The following is a 21,861-nucleotide window of genomic DNA, read 5'->3' on the forward strand; positions in this document are numbered from 1 at the left end:
TTATCTCCACTTATAGAATACGTTATATCAGCTCTGTTTACTTCTTTCTTTGAACAATTGGAGGAATGTTGATATTTACCTCCATCTTTGAATTAAAAGGATAATAGAAAAAGCTGCAGGTTGAGCTATTCAGGTCAACGAAAGTCAAGGGGGCTCATTACCCATAGCAACCCATCAGTAATTGGCTTTTCCAGCCTGATGTAGGTAGAACAATGAATGCAACAATGTGATTGGTTGTTGCACACGGGCAACTTTGACCAGTGTTTGATAAACCATTTTCAATACCAAGTTTCCTAGTTCTCATTAGTGATGGGCGAATGTATTCGGCAGTTCGCGTTTCGCCGCCGGCGAATAAATTTGCAAAATCTTTGTGAAAATTGGCCAGCAAAAATTCACCGGCGTCAAAATATTTTTGACGCCGACGACAATTAATAGATGCCCAATGACTTTAATGTGCGTCTGGATTGTCGCTGGCGTCAGAATTGTTGCCGGCGTCAAAAAATATTATGAAGCCGGCGTAAAAATTTGACATTCGTAAATTTGTCACCGTTGCGCAAATTTCGTGGGAAATTCGCAAATTTTTCGTCGAAGCGAAATGGGAGAAATTCACCCATCACTAGTCCTCATACATTTAGTGGAACATTTAATCATTGTAAGCAGAATAAGTAGCCTTTGTTCGATGTCTTGTAGCCTTTAAGCTTGTACAGTATGTACGTACTGGGGGGATGGCTCATATTGTAATATTTTTTGTTGCCATGGATTTATGAAATGACTAAAGCATTGGATAAGGCAGCTTACAGTGGTTTATTGATTTAATACTGGATAAGTTCCAGTTGGGTTTTATCCTGTTGACCTACAATATTGTGGTCATAGCAGTTGTAAAGCTGTATACGCCGATGTGGTTTGGTACATTTTATTGCACCCCCCATGATATTGATTACACCTGTTTACAGGGCTGCAGGACATCTGGCAAACATTCCTATGTTAATATTTACAATATTAGTACAAGGTTCTGTACTAAAGTGGCTACTTTCCATGTTTTAATGGAAATTTCTAATTTTATGTTTTAGCATGATATATAGGCGCTAGGGATGGGCGAATTTTACCGGTTTCGTTTCGCCAAAAATTCGCCGCCAGCAAAATTTTCCCGACGCCCATTAAAGTCTATGGGCGTCAAAAAAAATTTGTCGGCCAAATTCTTTTGACGCGCGTCTTTTTATTTTGACGCACAACACCATACAAGTCTATGGGCGTCATTTTTTCTGAGAAAAAATTTGCCAATCCCTAGGGCGCCCATCGACCTTAAAGCCCCGTGCTGCAGGGCTCATCAGCATTTCCTATAGATGCATATAGGCTGCGTATAAACCAATGAAAACACAATAATGCCTGTAAATTCACTTGGAATGCCCCATGCAGGATGGGAATGTACCATGTGTCCTGTGTCACGGGGAACTTCGTCCTAACAAACAGTCAAACCCATTTTTCGGTAACTTTAACCTGGAATTGTTTTCGAACCAAACCATTTCCCAGGAACAGCAGATGCCTCGTTTTAATTTCAGTAGAACAAATAGCTTGTTGTTTAATTATGGGCTGTACAACCCCATTCTTTATCTCCACTCAAGATAAGTCAATGTTAGTGGGTGCTCAATAGAGATAAAGAGAAAGTATATAAAGAACCAATTTTGGCACATACCTATTTCAATCATCCAAGGCTGCCATCATGCAGGTAAATAAGAGCCCTATAGATTAAAGGGGTTGTTCACCTTTGAGTTAACATTTAGGCAACAAAAGGGCAATTTATTTAAAAGTTTACGGGAGAAAATCCTTGAGGTCTTGAAAATTTATTTTGAACTTGACTGTGCCATTCACGTGTTATTAATATTTCATTTCTTATATAATTGTATTAATTTATTTCATTAACATTATTATATTGGAGAAAATGTTTGCTGTGTTTTTAATTTTAATAAATAAATTTTTTAAATAATTTTTTTTAATTAAAATTTTTTAACTTGCTGGGGCACATTTACCTGGGGTCGAATATCGAGGGTTAATTAACCCTCGATATTCGACTTTCGAAGTAAAATCCTTCGACTTCGAAGGATTTACCGCAATTCATTCGTTCAAACGAAAAATCGATCAAAACGATTAAATCCTTCGAATCAATTGATTTGAAGGATTTTAATCCATCGATCGAACGATTTTTCTTTGACCAGAAAATTGTTTTGTTAACATTGCACCTCGGTAGGTTTTACTTGCCGAAGTAGGGGGTCGATTTTTTTTTAAAGAGACGGTACTTCGACTAACGAATGGTCGAATAGTCAAACGATTTTTAGTTCGAATAGTTTGATTCGAAGTCAAAGTCGTAGTCGAAGGACGAAGTAGCCAAAAAAATCATTTGAAATTCAAAGTTTTTTTTATTCTATTCCTTCACTCTAACTAAGTAAATGTGCCCCCTAGTGTTTGTTTTTTTGTCGACCAAAAAGATGAAGTAGAACTCGGTCACTTAGTAGTTAAAGGGAAACTGTAATGGGAAAAAAAATTTTTTTCCAAAACACAACAGTTAATAGTGCTGCTTCAGCAGAATTCTGGACTGAAATCCATTTCTCAAAAGAGCAAACTGATTTTTTTTTATATTTCATTTTGAAATCTGACATGGGGCTAGATATATTGTCAGTTTCTCAGCTGCCCCCAGTCATGTGACCTGTGCTCTGATAAACTTCAGTCTCTCTTTACTGCTGTTTTGCAAGTTGTAGTGACATCACCCCCTCCCTTTCCTTCCCAGCAGCCTAACAACAGAACAATGGGAAGGTAACCAGATAGCAGCTCCCTAACACAAGATAACAGCTGCCTGGTAGATATAAGAACAACACTCAATAGTAAAATCCAGGTCCCACTCAGACACATTCAGTTACATTGAGTAAGAGAAACAACAGCCTGCCAGAAAGCAGTTCCATCCTCAAGTGCTGGTTCTTTCTGAAATCACATGACCGGGCAAAATGACCTGAGATGCACCTACACACCAATATTACAACTAAATACTCTTGTTGGTTCAGGAATGACATTTTATATTGTAGAGTGAATTATTTGCAGTGTAAACAGTGTCATTTAGAAATAAAAAATCATGACCAAATCCCTTTTACACCAGTTAATGTTAAATTAATTTCTTTGTATGCTGGATTATTCAAAATTTAATAGAGAATTTGAAAAGAACGAGAACATGTAGGGGCCTATTTATTAATCCTTGAATTTTTCTGGTCGAGGTTTTAAAACCTGAATCTTTAGAGTAAAAAAACTCAAGTTTTTAGAGATTTATTATACCCCAAAACTGCAAAAAACCCAAATCTGAAAATGCTCCATCTCAAACCTGTCAAGGTCATGTAGAAGTCAATGGCAGATGTCCCTGAAGATGTATCTTGACATCGTGATTTGCGCTGGTTTTCGTCCATTAATCCGATAAAGCTGAGTCGTCTGAGCTTTGATTGTACAGTACAAATTTTGTCGCAACGTTTGTCGCTCTTTTTTGAGAAAAATTATTGATAAATGAGTTCAATTTCTGGAAGGGAGTTTGGTTGACTTTGTTTTAATAAAAAATTTGATTAATTCAAGTTTTAGTAAATAACCTCCTTAGTATGATGTAAAGAGGGATATTCTGAGACAATTTGCAATTGGTTTTCATTTTTTATCATTTGTGGTTTTTGAGTTATTTAGCTTTTTATTCAGCAGCTCTCCAGTTTGCAATTTCAGCCATCTGGTTGCTAGGGTCCAGATGAATCTGATTTAATTGATAACTTAAAACGATGCCTTTCTATGTCAGGGGATGACGCAGGGTACTTTTTAAAGATATAAAGAGGAAAAGGTCGATGCTCATATACTTAGTGATGCCGTTTCCTTTCCTCCAATTAGAGGCTGCTGCTGTATCTTGCTTTGCTTATGGCCCTGAGGGCAGAACATTGGAGGGCAGAATCCCTTGCAAAAAATGCCAAAAGTGGTGAGTAGACCTCTCCTCCCTTTGGACAGACATACAGATGGAAAAAGCATGACCATAACCCCTAAATGAGAACTGGAAATGCATAAAGTTTGCATATAGGCAAATGCAGGGCCTACAAGGAAAGACCCTCTAGCTTAGTAACGGTCATCAATAGATCTTTCCCTGTATGTCCAGCCTTCAGTCAAGCCCAGTCATGGTCATATCTAAAGAGATTTTCTAGTAAAAGCAGATGGAGTAGGGCATGTTGGCTTCAACGCTAGCAGAGATGAAGATAAAAAGCAGCATTGAGCAGGAAACTTACCAAATCAACAGTCTATGATAAAATGATTGATACAGATCTCTACATTCTTGGAATGAAATTGCATAATTAATACAATTTTGGGTTAAAAATGTTCCATTCTTTTCAGTCCAGGCTTGCCAGCACTACTGCTACCCTCTGGACTGTTCTGATGTGTATGAAGAAGGAATCACCTCAGATGGGGTTTATTTAATATACCCTGCTGGACCTTACTCCAACCCGGTCTCTGTATATTGTGACATGAGCAGCTCAGGAGGGCCCTGGACAGTGAGTCTTCCCTCATTTGACCACTAAAGATCCAACAGATATTTTTTTGGGCAGGTTACAAATCCCATTGGGCAAACGCTCCATCAGCATGTAGATGTGGTCCTCTTCTGATGGGCTTGCCTAGTCCTCCATTATGATGCCACCCCTGGCCCAGGAGCCAAATGATCACATCAGGGCAACCTCACCATAAGATTGGATCCTAATCTATATGTCTCGCATTACTTACCCTTATTACCTATATTTCACTCCATTGGTTGTTAGTTTACTTTCTCATTTTGTCATCTTTCCCATAACCAAAAGGAGGGAATTCATGACATTTCCTGTTGTGCTGTTATCTAAGCTGTTCATAGTTAAGTAGTTGATTTGGTCGAAAACATATATTATAACCTATTTATACACTCATTCCACACTAATTGAACTTTTAATATTATGCTTGTTCAAAAAAATAATCCAAGCCTCTCTTAAAGGCATTAATATACATCTACATCTGATGGGTGAATTATTCTAGAATATGGTGTCTTTGGCACACATGCTGTTTTTCTGTACAAGGTATCGGGTACTCCTGGTGTTACTGGGTTTTCCACCTGATCTGTAGCAAGATTTACAGCAGAGTTGTCTATTTAGAGGCCCTTATACAAAAGGTGGCCCACACGAACCTTTTTTATGAACCTCAGCTTGCCAAAGAATTAACAAAGTTCGCAATGTAAATAATAGATTTAGGGCTATGGGGCACAAGAACATACCTCATACATATCTTGGAGGCCCAGGAGTATAGAAGACCCAGTGGGCATCTACAGTTTTAGTACTTGTTACTGAAACGGATCATCTTGATTAAAAACTAGGGTATAAGTTGACTCTTCCAGTGATTTCCATTGGCTACAGCAGTGATCCCCAACCAGTAGCTCGTGAGCAACATGTTGCTCTCCAACTCCTTGGATGTTGCTCTCAGGGTCTTCAAAGTATCTGCTAATTTTTGAATTCAAGGCTTGAAAGCAAGTTTCAATTTCATAAAAACTAAGTATAGTACCAAGTGGAGCCTCTTGTAGGCTGGCAGTCCACATAAAGGCTACCAAATAGCCAATTAAAGCCCTTATTTTGCACCCCAAGGGACTTTTTCATGTTTGTGTTGCTCCCCTACTCTTTTTACATTTGAATGTGACTCACAGGTAAAAAAGGTTGGGGACCCCTGGGCTACAGTGACATCTTACTTTGTCCATAAGAATAGATGTTAGACTGGTAAAGCCGGTGGTTGACCTCTATACTCTCCCTCGTCCCTTCTTTTATCCTCCTATGCTTTTATAAATGGCGCTTGTCTTTACTCAAACCTATCCAGCCAGTGGGCCTCATGTGCTGGAGGGTCAATGCGCAGGTATTACTATCTGCTAATAAGACTCCATCATCTCTGCCATATTGGTGTACTGTCTGTTAAACATCTACTGTATTCAATCCACTTACCTTTGCCCTCCATCCATTTTATTTTAAACCTGCTATTAAAGGAGAACGTGTGGTATAACCTCCCTTTTGTTTTACCTTCATGTCAGGTTTTTCAGAAAAGATTTGATGGTTCTGTGGACTTTTTTCGAGGCTGGAGTGAATATCAATCTGGATTTGGACAAGCAAGCGGAGAATACTGGTTGGGTAAATCATTTGGAGGATATTCTGGGTATTACAGAGAGGATGAGAGACAGTTTTGAGAAAGCTCTATTAAGTTTCAGTCCAGAGTTGACTTCATATTGGCCTCTACCATATATCAGGGCTGAAGGCCACACACTTGATAACGCAACCATATAGGTGAGACCTTAATGTAAAAATGCTATATTAATAAGAAACATTTGCTCTTGGCCCTTTCAGGTTTGCACAACATCTATCTTCTCACTCTGACAAAACCAAGTCGGCTCTGGATTGACCTGGAAGATTTTGAGAACAATAAGCGTTTTGTGACCTATAAGGTTTCTCTCTCTCACGCTTCGCCATCTCCCCCGAGGAGGATGGATACAAACTGAATATTAATGGATTTGAGGAGGGCGATACATCTAATAAAATAGGTGCGTACCCATCAGATATAGGGGGGCTAATGCCAAGACTGATCTTGATTCTAATTTGTCCCTTTGACAACTGAAAGCTATGTTGCAAATTATTGGTACAATGTACTGCTATATTTAAAGGGCACCAATCATGACCAAAATCATTTACCAAGTAAATACACTATGTGAAAGTTCAAGAAACCTGATTTTTAAAACAGTTAGAATTGTTTGTATAATGTAAATGATCAGCTCACTATTCCTTCTGCAAGATCGCCCCTATCTCCCCTGCAGTTCTAGCTGAGGCAGCCATCTTGGATTTCACTGGCTCCTCCTACCTATATCTTCCCAGCCAACTGCAGCTCTGAAATCTCGCACATGCTCAGTTGAAATTCCTTGCTTGCTTATCAACCATTCTAAGCTATTTTCAAATCAGCCAAATCTCTGTGTTAGCTGCTGTTCAGTAGTGCTGCCACCTGCTGGAAGTTAGTGTGTGACCTTCATTTGCATAATGACATCACCAGCAGGGGACAAGATAGGGAAATCTCCTGATACTTCTAGTGGAGGAGTTTACTTAAACAAGGCATTCTGGGTAGAATACTCAAAGCAGTGTTACAATCTGAGCATGCTCCTGAAATTTGCATATTATAGTCTCTGTTATAGTCTCAATATGGCCTCCCTCAGTGAAGAACCCATTTGACAAAGTAAGGGATTTTTTTAAAACCTGCAGTTTTTTCAAAAAACTGTATGTGGTTTGTTAAACGTGTTTAGATTGTACTGGTCAGATTGTTAATATGTGTTTGATTTTGGCTGTGATAGGTGCCCTTTAAGAGCAAACCTACACAGTATTGACTCTTTAAGGCAGAGGTCACCAACCTTTCTTACCTGTGAGTTACATTCAACTGTAAATAAAGGTTGGAGAGCAACATAAGCATGCAAAAAGTTCCTGGGGGTCCCAAATATGGGCTGTGATTGGTTATTGGCAGCCCCTATGTGAACTGGCAGCCTATAAGAGGTTCTGTTTGGCAATACTCATGGTTTTTATGCAACTAAAGTTCACATTTAAGCAAGAAATCCAAAATGAAGCACCTGTTTAGAAGCCACTGGGAGCAACATCGAAGGGGTTGGAGAGCAACATGTTGCTCATGAGCCACTGGTTGGCGATCACTGCTTAATGGGCTCATTTATGAATCATTGAGGGAATAAGAATTTTGGCTGGAGGAGAGCTGACCACTGCTGCATTATTTTAATGGTACATGTAGGTAGGACCAGCAAACTCATACTTATGAGAGTAGTACAATCTTTTAGGTAAGTGACAGTAGACAACATTGTATCACTGAGACATTTCTTTTCTCCCAACAGGGAATTCGCTCGGTTGGCATAATGGGCTGCCGTTTTCCACTTTTGACAAAGATAGAGATAACGTCACACACAATTGTGCAAACCTCTATAAAGCAGGATTTTGGTATCGTCACTGCCACGCCTGTAACCTGAATGGCAGATATTTAAAAGGCCACAATGACCAGTACGCTGGTGGCCTTGTATGGAACAGCTGGAAAGGACACAACTATTCTCTGAAACAGAGTGAAATGAAGATAGCACCATCTAAACCATAAGCCCCCGCTCTCAGATATACCCCATGGATTCAACCAATGCCTTGCCACCTGCCATTGGACTTCATTTTCTGATATCCACACTGGAAGAGTTGCATCAACATCAGTCAAAGGTCTACAAGTTGGGCACCATGCAATTCAATCGTCCAGAACACAATTTTTCAACTCACATCTCATATTAAAAAATAAACCATCTATAAATGTAGTTCCTTTCTTTTATTTTGCCTCAAATAAACAAAATGCTCACTTTTATTGTTTGCAAAGAACAATTCTTTTCTGAATAGCTGTGTCTTACATAGAAGTACCAGCTGCCATTTTGATTCTCCATGGGCAGGTTATACATAAACGGTGCTGTTGCTATTGCAGAATTGTTTTTGGCCCCAAGCATCCCCTCACCCATACTGACACTCAGCAATGACCTCACACTTGGTGCCTAATTGCAAAGACGTGACACTGAATGACAACCAATTGACCATTAAGATACGTCTTGAGAAGGTGCCAGGAGTTGTTTAGAAACACTGCATAACAACTTTAGAGGAATAAAAAGACTAGCGTGAGACTAGTAAGCCTCATCTGTTTTGGGGTTTGTAATATGAGACTGTTGAGCATAAATCTCTAAAATACCAAGCATCAGCAGCTTTTATAGGAGGAACCTCTTACGGCACTAGATAGGGTTGTCAACTCATTCATAATATCCGCACATCAATTTTTATGATAAGACCTGGAGTCTGCTGATAAAGGGGCGATGAAGAGAGCTTCATTCTAGAGCAGTGGTTCCCAAACTGTGGGGCAGCCCCCTTAGAGAGCATGATGCATTGGCAGGAGGACTCAACCTAAAGGCCAGTTAGGGAGACATTTGGGATGAATACTTGTTTGCTCTCCTAGATACACCTGGAAGCCCAACTTGAAGGTCAGTTTGATAAAAATGTACTTGGTGTCTTGGATATTTTTGGAATTATGACTGAATGAATGATACAGTTGTACGCAACTAAAAAGACACCTATACATTATAAAGATTATCCACCTGCACATTATCCAATTCTGCCATCTGAGTACGAGTGTCAAGTCACTTTAATGGAGTCACCAATGTAGGGAAAGAGAAACCCAACTGAAACCTACTTCTGATAAACAGGAAGGGCGTTTCCATTTACCATAAAGGAATTTTTAGCTTTTTGTTAGATTTTTATTGAGAAAAAGGAAATGCGGTGACAGCAAAATCAGTTTTTTTTTAGGTTTGCCTGGAATATAATAATAATAATAAGCCATTATTCTTCAGTCAGGTTCTTCCTATATGATGCTTTTTGACAATAAGACAGTATTAATCACACTATATAGAGACCTACGTTGTTCGGGGGGTATAGTTTTCCTTTAATGAAGTCTCTTTGTACCAAGACACCGCCGTTTGGTTCCAGTTCGAGTTTATTGTACTTGGAATATAAACATGACATACATTAATTTCCTTTTTGCAGCTTAGTTTACCGAGTAGTGGGGGGTGCAAAGTGATAAGAGCTTAAGGTACTAAAGCAGAACCGACTTAATGAATGACGTAGATGACAGAGACTGGGGCAGTAATGAAACCCACACTTGGAACTGGTTTCCTTCATCATAATGAATATTTAATTAATGGAGTTTGACTAAATCATATAGTCCCAGTCCCGCTCCTTGGCTTGCTAGGGATTTTCTAGGTTACAGAAGGAACACACGACAGTGGAGAAGGTATTTTGGCTGGAATGATTCCTCTTTCGGAGCCCTTCAATATTCATGCTATCTAACCGCTTCTCACGGTATATGGTGGAGAACTTTTAGAGGGCCTCCGTTCTTCCCCGAGTCGTTGAGGCAGGGACAGAAATACGGATAGATGGTCTCGGAGAAGGACGTGACGAAGGTGTAGATGTGGGTCATGTCGTCGGCATTGTAGAAAGACAGGACGCCCCCTTCGTAGTCTAGGAAGATGCCCACCTTTTGTGGTTTGCTTCTCAAGGTGAGAGTCCGGTACGGGACATCCAAGGCCTTGAACTCGTGGCCATTTCGAAGCCAGAGTATCCAAAAACCATTCTCGGGGGACAGGGTAATCCCACCACGCCTATTCACCGACTCCTTAGCCACCCCGAGGTTCCATTTGGTCTTGTTGGAGACCTCCACAGCCCAGTAGTGCCGTCCCGACGTAAAGCCCTCCGTACCCAGTACGCAACAGCAGTAATCAAAGCGTCTGGGATTTTCCGGCATGTTCTGCTTGGTGTCGCTGTATCGGACACAAGTCAGGTCTTCGGAGAGGATCAGATTGAGATGCGCTGTGCTGGGGTCCATGATTATATTGGGCAGAGCTGCGGAAACGGTCAAAAAGATTGTGAGGCTAAATTTATTCTGTATCATTATTTATTGCTAATCTGTCTTCACCTTCAACGAAAGCTTAAAGCCCTGCCTGGTTGCCTTCTTAAATTCAAACAAAAAAATGTAAATAATGCTGAAAAAATACAGTCCAATTTAACTTAAATGTCATTCGTTATCTTATACTTAAATAAGGGATGCGCCGAATCCTCCTCAAAAGATAAGGCAGAATCAAATCCAAAATCTAAAATTGCATATTACAAATTTTTAAAAAAAATCCATTCAGCTGAACACAGCTATGGGAAGGTCAACTTCCCCCTAAACTACATTTTATCCAAATAATACAAATGTTTAAAAATGATTTTCTTTTTCTCTGTAATAATAAAACAGTCGCTTGTACTTGATCCCAACTAAGATATAATTAATTCTTATTGGAAGCAAAACCAGCCTATTGGGTTTATTTAATCTCCAACTGATGAACTGCAAGATAGAAATGTCACAGACTGGCCTATTGAAACTTTAAATATGGGGGACGAGACAAAATGTGCAAGAGCACAATTCAGCAGGAACAGCCCCTAAGTTTGTTCATAGTCTGTACAGAGAGATCCCATAAAGCTATGGCGGCATAGGTATTCCCCTGTACTAAGCACAATTCAGCAGCAACAGTTCCCTAAATTTGCCCATAATTTGTAGAGAGAGATCCCATAAAACTATGGCAGCATAGGTATTCCCTGTACTAAGCACAATTCAGCAGGAACAGTCCCCTAAGTTTGCTCATAGTCTGTACAGAGAGATCCCATAAAACTATGGCAGCATAGGTATTCCCTGTACTAAGCACAATTCAGCAGGAACAGTCCCTAAGTTTGCTCATAGTCTGTACAGAGAGATCCCATAAAACTATGGCAGCATAGGTATTCCCTGTACTAAGCACAATTCAGCAGGAACAGTTCCTAAGTTTGTTCAGTCTGTACAGAGAGATCCCATAAAACTATGGCAGCATAGGTATTCCTCTGTACTAAGCACAATTCAGCAGGAACAGTCCCCTAAGTTTGCTCATAGTCTGTACAGAGAGATCCCATAAAACTATGGCAGCATAAGTATTCCACTGTACTAAGCACAATTCAGCAGGAACAGTCCCTAAATTTGCTCATAGTCTGTACAGAGAGATCCCATAAAACTATGGCAGCATAGGTATTCCCTGTACTAAGCACAATTCAGCAGGAACAGTCCCCTAAGTTTGCTCATAGTCTGTACAGAGAGATCCCATAAAACTATGGCAGCATAGGTATTCCCTGTACTAAGCACAATTCAGCAGGAACAGTTCCTAAGTTTGTTCAGTCTGTACAGAGAGATCCCATAAACTATGGCAGCAGAGGTATTCCCTGTACTAAGCACAATTCAGCAGGAACAGTCCCCTAAGTTTGTTCATAGTCTGTACAGAGAGATCCCATAAAACTATGGCAGCATAGGTATTCCTCTGTACTAAGCACAATTCAGCAGGAACAGTCCCCTAAGTTTGCTCATAGTCTGTACAGAGAGATCCCATAAAACTATGGCAGCATAAGTATTCCACTGTACTAAGCACAATTCAGCAGGAACAGTCCCTAAATTTGCTCATAGTCTGTACAGAGAGATCTGATAAAACTATGGCAGCATAGGTATTCCCTGTACTAAGCACAATTCAGCAGGAACAGTCCTCTAAGTTTGCTCATAGTCTGTACAGAGAGATCCCATAAAACTATGGCAGCATAGGTATTCCCTGTACTAAGCACAATTCAGCAGGAACAGTCCCCTAAGTTTGCTCATAGTCTGTACAGAGAGATCCCATAAAACTATGACAGCATAGGTATTCCCTGTACTAAGCACAATTCAGCAGGAACAGTCTTCTAAGTTTGCTCATAGTCTGTACAGAGAGATCCCATAAAACTATGGCAGCATAGGTATTCCCTGTACTAAGCACAATTCAGCAGGAACAGTCCCCTAAGTTTGCTCATAGTCTGTACAGAGAGATCCCATAAAACTATGACAGCATAGGTATTCCCTGTACTAAGCACAATTCAGCAGGAACAGTCCTCTAAGTTTGCTCATAGTCTGTACAGAGAGATCCCATAAAACTATGGCAGCATAGGTATTCCCTGTACTAAGCACAATTCAGCAGGAACAGTCCCCTAAGTTTGCTCATAGTCTGTACAGAGAGATCCCATAAAACTATGGCAGCATAGGTATTCCCTGTACTAAGCACAATTCAGCAAATACTGTAGTTGCAGTTCCATGACTATCCAGGTGGGGGCATGTTTCTGCTGAATGGAAAAGGATTAGAAAGATACAACATATTTATAATACAAGAGACTGAAGCACAATGAAAGTCTGTCCCTAGTGGGTGATACAGGAACAGTCTGGCTGAGTGACTTACCTGGGCTGATATAAGATTTCATATCCTTCCAGGCCGTGTATTGAATCAGATCCTTTACTGCCCCAAAGCCAAAGTCCCTTGGGGCCACTACATTCTGGGCTGGGAAGCCGTCTCTGTAACCCGCATAACATCTGAGACACAAAGAAAAAAGTTCTTACTCTGCTGACTGGTACACACTCATTCAGATTTAAACTACAATTCCCATCATGCAATGCAAGACCCTTGGGAAGGGGGGGGGTCATAAAATAAATGTCCACGATGCGGTGGAATGATATTAGCAGGGAGTACACCATGTGACCACTAGGGGGCCCTGTTCATTAGACTGTATGCTGCATTTTATTTGCCTCTATAAGTTACAGTATCATATTAATAAATACATAATTTATAGGAAGGGAAGGCTTTTACTCAGAATAGTCTGACACATAAAATCCCCCCCTACAATATTCTACTGACGTGGTTCAGCCCGTGACTAGAGGACACTTACATCTCCATACACGACTTTATGTCCTGGAAGAAATGAGAACAAAGAGTTAATATAGAACAGTACAAATCAGTTCAGTTCCTATCAGCTGTACTGGGGGGTATTCTAATAATGAGGGGTCCTGGCTGTCTCACTGGGTGTAATACAGAGGGACTTACAGTAAGGAAGGAGAGGGGATCTTGGGTGTAATACAGAGGGACTTACAGTAAGGAAGGAGAGGGGATCTTGGGTGTAATACAGAGGGACTTACAGTAAGGAAGGAGAGGGGATCTTGGGTGTAATACGGAGGGACTTACAGTAAGGAAGGAGAGGGGATCTTGGGTGTAATACAGAGGGACTTACAGTAAGGAAGGAGATGGAATCTTGCTCATACAGTCTGGGTTGGGTGGAGCTGATGGTCTGTAGGATCCCCTGACAGTTGTGTTTGATCTTATTGAGACTTTCCTCCATGTCAGTCAGTATGACGTCTCCCTCCTGCTGGAGCTCACGCAGGAGCCTCTCCTCCCTCTCCCGCAGGTACTGGTGCAGCTTCTCAAACTCCACATTGACATGATGTTTAGTGCTCAGCACATTCCCCTGTAGAGAAGAGACAGAGGAGGGTCTTACAGGCCACTGGGACTTACATAACTACATACCATTTTACCTTATTCAGGGGACCAGGAAAAAAAACATGTAAAATCCAGGAAAATGTAAAATCAGGGAAATACGTTAAAGTAACTTTTTCTTCAATTAATAACAAGGGTAAGGGGGCACACGTGGCTACTCGGGGAGATTAGTTGCCCATCGGCAAATCTCCTCTTCTTCAGGCGACTGATATCCCTGAAATGCCTTCCCGCCTGCTAGAATATAAATCACTGACGGGATGGCCCTCGGATCGATTCGGTTTCTGAAGTCACCCGAAATTTCCTCTTGAGGGGACCACGGAAAAAAGAAGCGATCGGAGTGATTGGCGCAGGTCTGTATAAGGGGCAGACTAATTGCAATTAAACATTAACAGGCACAACCATGACAAAATATACATCTGGTTACTATTTTATACCTCTTTATTTCCCAAATAATAACATTCATAGAGGGAAAAAAACTGTTTTTAGGAACATCAGGACAAAATTTTGATGTAAAATCCGGGAAAACATTATTATTATTATTATTAACATGTATTTATATAGTGCCAACATACTGTATTGCGTAGCACTGTAAAGTAAATGTGATTATACAACTAAATCACATGAATTATACATAGAACATATGGAGTAACAAACATCACAATCAATACAGGTACAAAAAGGTGAGGAAGGCCCTATACATAGGCATACAGTCTAAAGGGAAGGGAGTAATACACAAGGTGTGGGAGTGGGCAAGATCGAATTAAGTGGGTGAGAAATGTGGTATTGTATGTGGTGTTGCGTTTGGTAGTTGAGCAGAGTGAGGGTAGGCTTCTCCAAAGAAGTGCGTTTTCAGAGATTTCTTGAAAGCAGAAAGGTTGGGAGAAAGTCGGACAGACCGTGGGAGAGAGTTCCAGAGGAGGGGTGCAGCCCTTGCAAAGTCTTGAATGCGAGCACGTGAGGAGGTAATGAGAGAAGAGTTGAGTAGCAGGTCAGTAGAGGAGCGTAGTAAGCAGTTGGGTGAGTACATGACCACAATGAATTCTAAATGAAACAACTCCGATGCAGTTGAACTGCAGACTTTCAGCTTTAATTCAGAAGGTTGAACAAAAAGATTGCATATAAATGTGAGGAACTAAAGACTTTTATATAACACAATCACTTCATTTCAGGGGCTCAAAAGTAGGGATGCACCGAATCCACTTTTTGGGATTCGGGCAAATCCCCAAATCCTTCATGAAAGATTAGTCTGAATACCGAACCGAATCCTAATTAGCATATGCAAATTAGGAGAGGGAAAGGAAAAGGTGGGACATTTTTTTTTACATATGCAAATTTTGATTCGGATCGGCCAAATCCGAATTCTGCTGAAAAAGCCAGAATCCTGGATTCGGTGCATCTCTACTCAAAAGTAATTGGACACTGACTCAAAGGTTATTTCACGGGCAATTCCTTCGTTATGTCATGGAGTTGATTTGAGGGGGGGGGGGTGCTTGTATGTAGAATAGGGATGTAGCGAACGGCGGAAAAAATGTTCGCGAACATATTCGCGAACTTGCGACAAAACATGCGAATAGTTCGCGAACGTCGCGAACCCCATAGACTTCAATGGGAAGGCGAATTTTAAAAGCTAGAAAAGACATTTCTGGCCAGAAAAATGATTTTAAAGTTGTTTAAAGGGTGCAACGACCTGGACAGTGGCATGCCAGAGGGGGATCAAGGGCAAAAATGTATCTGAAAAATCCATTGTTGACACAGCGCTGCGTTTTGTGCTGTAAAGGGCAGAAATCACACTACGTCACTCAGGTGATGTTTCTGGACACGGAATGTGAAAAAGCTCACACAGCTAGGTGGCACTTGGTTAAAGACTGGGCAAATAATGCCTGCAAGGGCAACGTATACACTACAGCCGTTGGATACGGAATATATTATTGCTGCTTGAAAAACGTCACTCGGGTGGTGTTTCTGGAGACGGTATTATTATTGATATTTAGACAGCTAGGTGGCAGTTGTTTGAAGAACAGATGCAGATGAGAGATCAGCAGCAGGACAGACAGCTGCCCACAGCAGCTACATACAGAGCACTGCAGTAGAAGGTAGATTACTAGCCAGCAAAGCTACCTAACCTAAAATGTCCCTCAAATCCCTGCAGAGTTCTGTCCCTACAATACAGAGCAGTATCAAGTAGATTACTAGCCAGCAAAGTTACTATCAACTGTCCCTCAAATCACTAACAGCTCTCTCCCTACACTAGCTCTTCCAAGCACACACAGGCAGAATGAAAAAACGCTGCAGGGCTTCAGTTTATATATGGAAGGGGAGTGGTCCAGGGGGTGTGGGGGTGGTCCAGGAGGGAGAGCTTCCTGATTGGCTGCCATGTATCTGCTGCTCTGGGGTGAGAGGGCAAAAATAAGCGCCAGCTAAGGCGAACCCAAATTGGCGAACGTCGCGCGACGTTCGCGAACATTCGCCGAACGCGAATAGTCGATGTTCGCGCGAATTAGTTCGCGGGCGAACAGTCCGCGACATCCCTAATGTAGAACAGACAACATGAGGACAAAGGAGCTCCCCATGCAGGTGAAACAAGTCGTCCTTACGCTGCAAAAACAGAAAAAACCCATCCGAGAAATTGCTACAATATTAGGAGTGATAAAATCTACTGTTTGAGAAAGAAATAAATCACTGGTGAACTCAGCAACGCAAACAGACCTGGACGTCCACGGAAGACAACAGGGGTGGATGATCACCGATATACACGACCATTTCACTGCAAATTCCTTTAACCTACTCGCACTTACTGACACCTGTCTCTCTCCTACTGACACCGCCTCACCTGCTGCCCTGTCCTATGGGGGCTACACCTTACTCATACTTACTCATACTCCCACACCTGCTAACAGACCTGGAGGTGGGGTGGGTTTGCTTCTCTCTCCCCGCTGTACTTTTAAAGTTCTTCCACCTGTTCCCTCTTTATCATTCTCCTCATTTGAGACTCACTGCATTAGGCTCTTTTCTCCTGTTTCACTCTGCATTGCTTTTCCTTTCTTTCATCTAACATACCATCCATCATATTAGGTGACTTTAATATACCCGTTAACAACATTAACAACTCTTCTGTCTCTAAACTTCTTTCACTAACCTCCTCCCTAGGCTTATCTTTGTGCTCAGACTCCCCCTCTCACTCCAATGGGAATGCTCTGGATCTCATATTTACCAGACTCTGTTCAACCACCAATTTTACTAACTCCCCATTTCCCCTCTCTGATCACAATATGCTCACATTTCAACTCTCATTAACTCCCTCCTCACCCCCTGCTATTCCCCAAACACGTACTTACCGTGACTTGCAAGCTGTAGACGCGTTGCATCGCTCTTCTTCCTTTGACTCTCTTCACTCTAATATCTCAGCCATCTCTTGTCCTAATGTGGCTACCTCTGTCTACTATAGTCCTCTCACCACTGCCCTAAATGAGCTGCTCCTGCAAAAACTAAACGTTCTAGACCCAAACCACTTCAACCTTGGCATACTGCTCATACAAAAGCGCTCCAAAGACATTCACGTGCACTTGAGCGTCGCTGGCGCCCCGTTCAGAGTCAGACTTTTGGAGCTATAAATCTGCCCTGCGCTCCTATAACACCAGCCTCTTCCAAGCCAAACAAACATACTTTACTTCACTCATTAACTCCCTTTCTAAAAAACCAGCACAACTTTTCTCCACCTTTAACATTCTCCTTTCCCCTTCTCCACCCCCTCCATGCACATCTGTCTCTGCTCAAGATATTGCTGAGCACTTCAAAAACAAAATTGACACTATGAGAAGGGACATTACACTACTCAACCCCCCTAGACTTTCACCACCCTCCCCAGTCTCTCCTGTGCTCCTTCACCCCTGTCACTGATGAGGAATCTCAAAGCTTCTGGCCTCTTCTCACCTTACCACCTGCCCGCTTGATCCAATTCCCTCAAAACTTCTCCGCAATACCAATCCTTGTCTAATCAAAGCCTTAACTCACCTATTTAATCTTTCACTCTCAACTGGACTGTTTCCTTCTCAACTAAAACATGCTCTTGTCACCCCCATTCTGAAAAAAACCCTCTCTTGATCCCTCCAATCTTGACAACCTCCGACCTATGTCTCTGCAACCTTTCATCTCTAAACTACTTGAGCGCCTAGTCTACAACCGACTTACCTCATTCCTCTCTGACAATAACCTGCTGGACCCCCTACAATCTGGTTTTAAGCCACAACACTCCACTGAAACTGCTCTAACCAGACTAACTAATGACCTTTTAACAGCTAAAGCCAACAATCACTTCTCACTACTAATACTACTTGATCTCTCCGCTGCATTTAACACTATAGACCATCCTCTTCTTCTCCACTCCCTCCATTCGCCTTGGCCTTCATAACACAGCCCTGTCCTTGTTCTCTTCTTACCTCACTAATCATTCCTACAATGGAGTAGCATCTTCTCCCCTTCCTCTTTCTGTTGGGGTTCCTCAAAGCTCTGTCCTGGGCCCCTTATTATTCTCCCTCTATACGTCCTCCCTCAGCAATCTAATCAACTCGTATGGTTTCCATTGCCACCTCTATGCTGACAATACTCAGATCTATCTCTCATCTCCTGATCTCAACCCAGAACTCCTAACTCGGGTCTCCTCCTGCCTGTCCGCTATCTCTACTTGAATGTCGCAACGCTACCTTAAATTAAACCTCTCTAAAACTGAAATGGGTCTCTTTCCTCCAACTAACACCAGTAACATCCCAGAAGTATCCATCATAGTTAACAATTCCACTATCACCCCCTCTCCCCAGGCCCGGTGCCTTGGGGTTATCCTAGATTCTGCTCTGTCTTTCACTCCTCATATCCAGTCACTTATTAAATCATGTCACTTCCACCTAAGGAACATATCCAAAATACCATCATTTATCACCCAAGATGCTGCCAAAATTCTTATTTACTCTCTCGTCATATCACGTCTAGACCACTGACTTTTAATTGGCCTTCACCTCCAGAGACTGTCACCTCTCCAGTCCATAATGAACACTGCTGCGAGGCTCATAAACCTCAGCAACCGCTCCTCCTCTGCCTCGCCATTCTGTCAATCCCTACACTGACTTCCACAACCTTTCAGAATAAAATTCAAATTAATGACCCCGACATTCAATACACTTCAAAACTCTGCCCCACCCTACATCTCTGATCTCATCTCTATATACTCACCCAACGGCTTGCTACGCTCCTCTACTGACCTGCTCCTCAACTCTTCTCTCATTACCTCCTCACATGCTCAAGACTTTGCAAGGGCTGCACCCCTCCTTTTGAATTCTCTCCCACGGTCTGTCTGACTTTCTCCCAACCTTTCTGCTTTCTAAAGATCCCTTAAAACGCACTTATTTAGAGAAGCCTACCCTCACTCTTAACTACAAAATGCATTATCACATACAGTACTACATCTCTCGCCTACTCAATTCTGACCTTGCCCACTCCCACACCTTGTGTCTCATTCCCTTCCCTTTAGATTGTAAGCTCCTTTACACAGGGCCTTCCTCAACTTTTGTACCGGTTTTGGTTGTGATGTATGCAACTCCATATGTTCTATGTATTTACTTAATGTGATTTAGTTGTATAAACACATTTACTTGAATGGCCAAGTCAGTCACCTGATGTGAAGCCAATTGAGCTGCATTTCACTTGTTGAAGACTAAACTTGGGACAGAAAGGCCACAAACAAACAGCAAGTGAAAGTCGCTGCATTAAAGGCCTGGCAGAGCATTAAACAGGAGCAAAGGGTTTTCAACCAATTTTTAGAAATTAACATTTTATTTTCAGTTTTTTAATTTGTCCAATTACTTTTGAGCCCCTGAAATGAAGTGATTGTGTTAAAAAAAGACTTTAGTTCCTCACATTTTTATGCAATCTTTTTGTTCAAACCCCTGAATTAACTGAAAGTCTACAGTTCAACTGCATCTGAGTTGTTTCATTTAGAATTCATTGTGATCATGTACAGAACCAAAATTAGAAAAAAGTTGTCTCTGTCCAAAGATTTATGGGCCCAACTGTACATACACAGAGCAGGCAGATATAGAGATGTGTGGGTGTATGCAGGTGTACCCCTGGTTCAGTACGTAGGAGTCGAGTATATATATTGGGGGTATCAGCATTGTGTGACTTACCCGGTGTTGGGCGATCATCTGCTCCTGGGCACATTGCATTTGCTGCAGCTCCTTGAGTCGGGCCTCCAGCGGGGCAAGTGCAGAGATGAGTTCATCCTTGGGGTAAATAAAGGAGGTTATTGGCAGTGAATAATGGGAGAGGGCTTATCCCTGCAGGTGTGATCAGATATATATATATTCTCACCTTGTAGCCCCCCACTGCCTCCTGCAGGGGTACGAGTGTGTGGGGAGGGTGCTGTTGGGCGGCATCTCTACAGGAGGGGCACATAAGTCGGCCATCTTGTGTGGAGAATAACTGCAGCTTCTCTCCATGTTCCGAGCAGGCGCCCCGCTGAACGGTGTCTGGGGTCGGTACAGCAGGAGGGGGGCGGCACTTGGGACAGGTAGGGTAGGCCTCTTGCCCTCTCCACGCCCGCTCCAAACACCCCCGGCACAGGCAATGGCCACAGCTCAGTGTGACTGGCTCCCGGGGCACGTCCTGGCACATAATGCAGCTCAGAGAGGGGAGCAGGGGCAACGCAACTGGACTAGAGGCCATGGCTAATGCCAAATATAGTCTCACCTGTGCCAAATATAGTCTCTCACCTGTGCTAAATATAGTCTCTCACCTGTGCCAATGTCACGCCCGCTAATGCCAATCAGATGCCAACTACGGTCTCACTTGCCTCCCAGACTAGGCCCGACACATAAAGCTCTGCTGTGACCTGCCTGTGCCACTTCCACACCCTGCCCACCTCACCCAAATCTCTCTGACCCCAAACTGACTCCGACGCTCTATTGTTTATTCCTTCCAGCAGTCTCTTTTATACCTCTAATCTGATCTCAGGCGGTCTCTTTCCTCCCAACATGTGGCCTCTGTAGCCAATGTGACTGCCAGCTGTCTCTTCCTGACCAATCTTTCTACTCCAGAGCAGTCTCTTTTTTTCTGCTGTTTACCCTGGGCTGTCTCTTTCACAATGTGATTGGCCAGTGATGCTGAAAGCCAAGCTGTCTCTTCCTAGCTGCTGTGGTTAATGTGTGTCAATGGCTGCTTCTGCTGCCCACACCCCTTATTCCTCTGCACCCCCTGAATGTCTCTTACAGGCCAGGCCCTGAGCAGTCTCCCAGGCTGTCTCTCCCACGCGTCTGTCTCTGCGAGCTGCATGAGGAGCGGGGGAAGGCGGGAGAAGAGAGTGGGGGAGGGGAGGAGGGGGAATGAGAGGGGGGAGGAAGGGGGATGACAGAAAGAAAAGAGGCGGAAGGGGAAGAAAGAATGGGAAGGAGGGAGGAGAGAGGAGGGGGCTGAGACATGTCAGCGGCACAAGTGCAGGACTCGGGCGCTACTTGAGGCCCATTATGTACAGATGCTGCAGCACAAAGCAGGGCTCTGACAGCCAATCAGCGAGCCGCATGGGCCAGTGAACTCTCATGTAACGGGGCCAGACAATCCCAGAGCGGCAGCTGCATGGGGGTGGGCGGGGCATGTGAGGGTAGTGCGCGCGGGGGTGGGAGGGGCTACAGCGGGGGAGGCGGGGCCAGCAGGAGAATGGCTGGGAGCTGGGAAATGAGAGGGGGGAGATGGAGAATGGAGGGGAGACCCCGGGAGTGACATCATGTGACTAAGTGTCAGGAGATAATTAGTCGGATAATTGTATCGGGCCCGGCCTGAGTGTTACAAGCCCAGCGGTACTG

General features: G+C 42.7%; 1 protein-coding gene across 1 annotated transcript; it reads right to left on the reverse strand.

Moving 5' to 3' along the window:
• Window positions 1-9,593: 9,593 nt before the first annotated feature.
• LOC495071 (uncharacterized) lies at window positions 9,594-21,008 on the reverse strand. The gene is given in 6 exon segments (NM_001094771.1): window positions 9,594-10,511; window positions 12,929-13,059; window positions 13,413-13,435; window positions 13,752-13,985; window positions 20,191-20,286; window positions 20,375-21,008. Coding segments are annotated over 6 exon segments (1,383 nt in total). The 5' UTR covers window positions 20,729-21,008; the 3' UTR covers window positions 9,594-9,966.
• Between the last annotated feature and the right edge of the window lie 853 nt (window positions 21,009-21,861).

The sequence above is a fragment of the Xenopus laevis genome, chromosome 9_10L (assembly GCF_017654675.1).
Source record: "Xenopus laevis strain J_2021 chromosome 9_10L, Xenopus_laevis_v10.1, whole genome shotgun sequence".
In the NCBI taxonomy this organism is placed as follows: Eukaryota; Metazoa; Chordata; class Amphibia; order Anura; family Pipidae; genus Xenopus; species Xenopus laevis.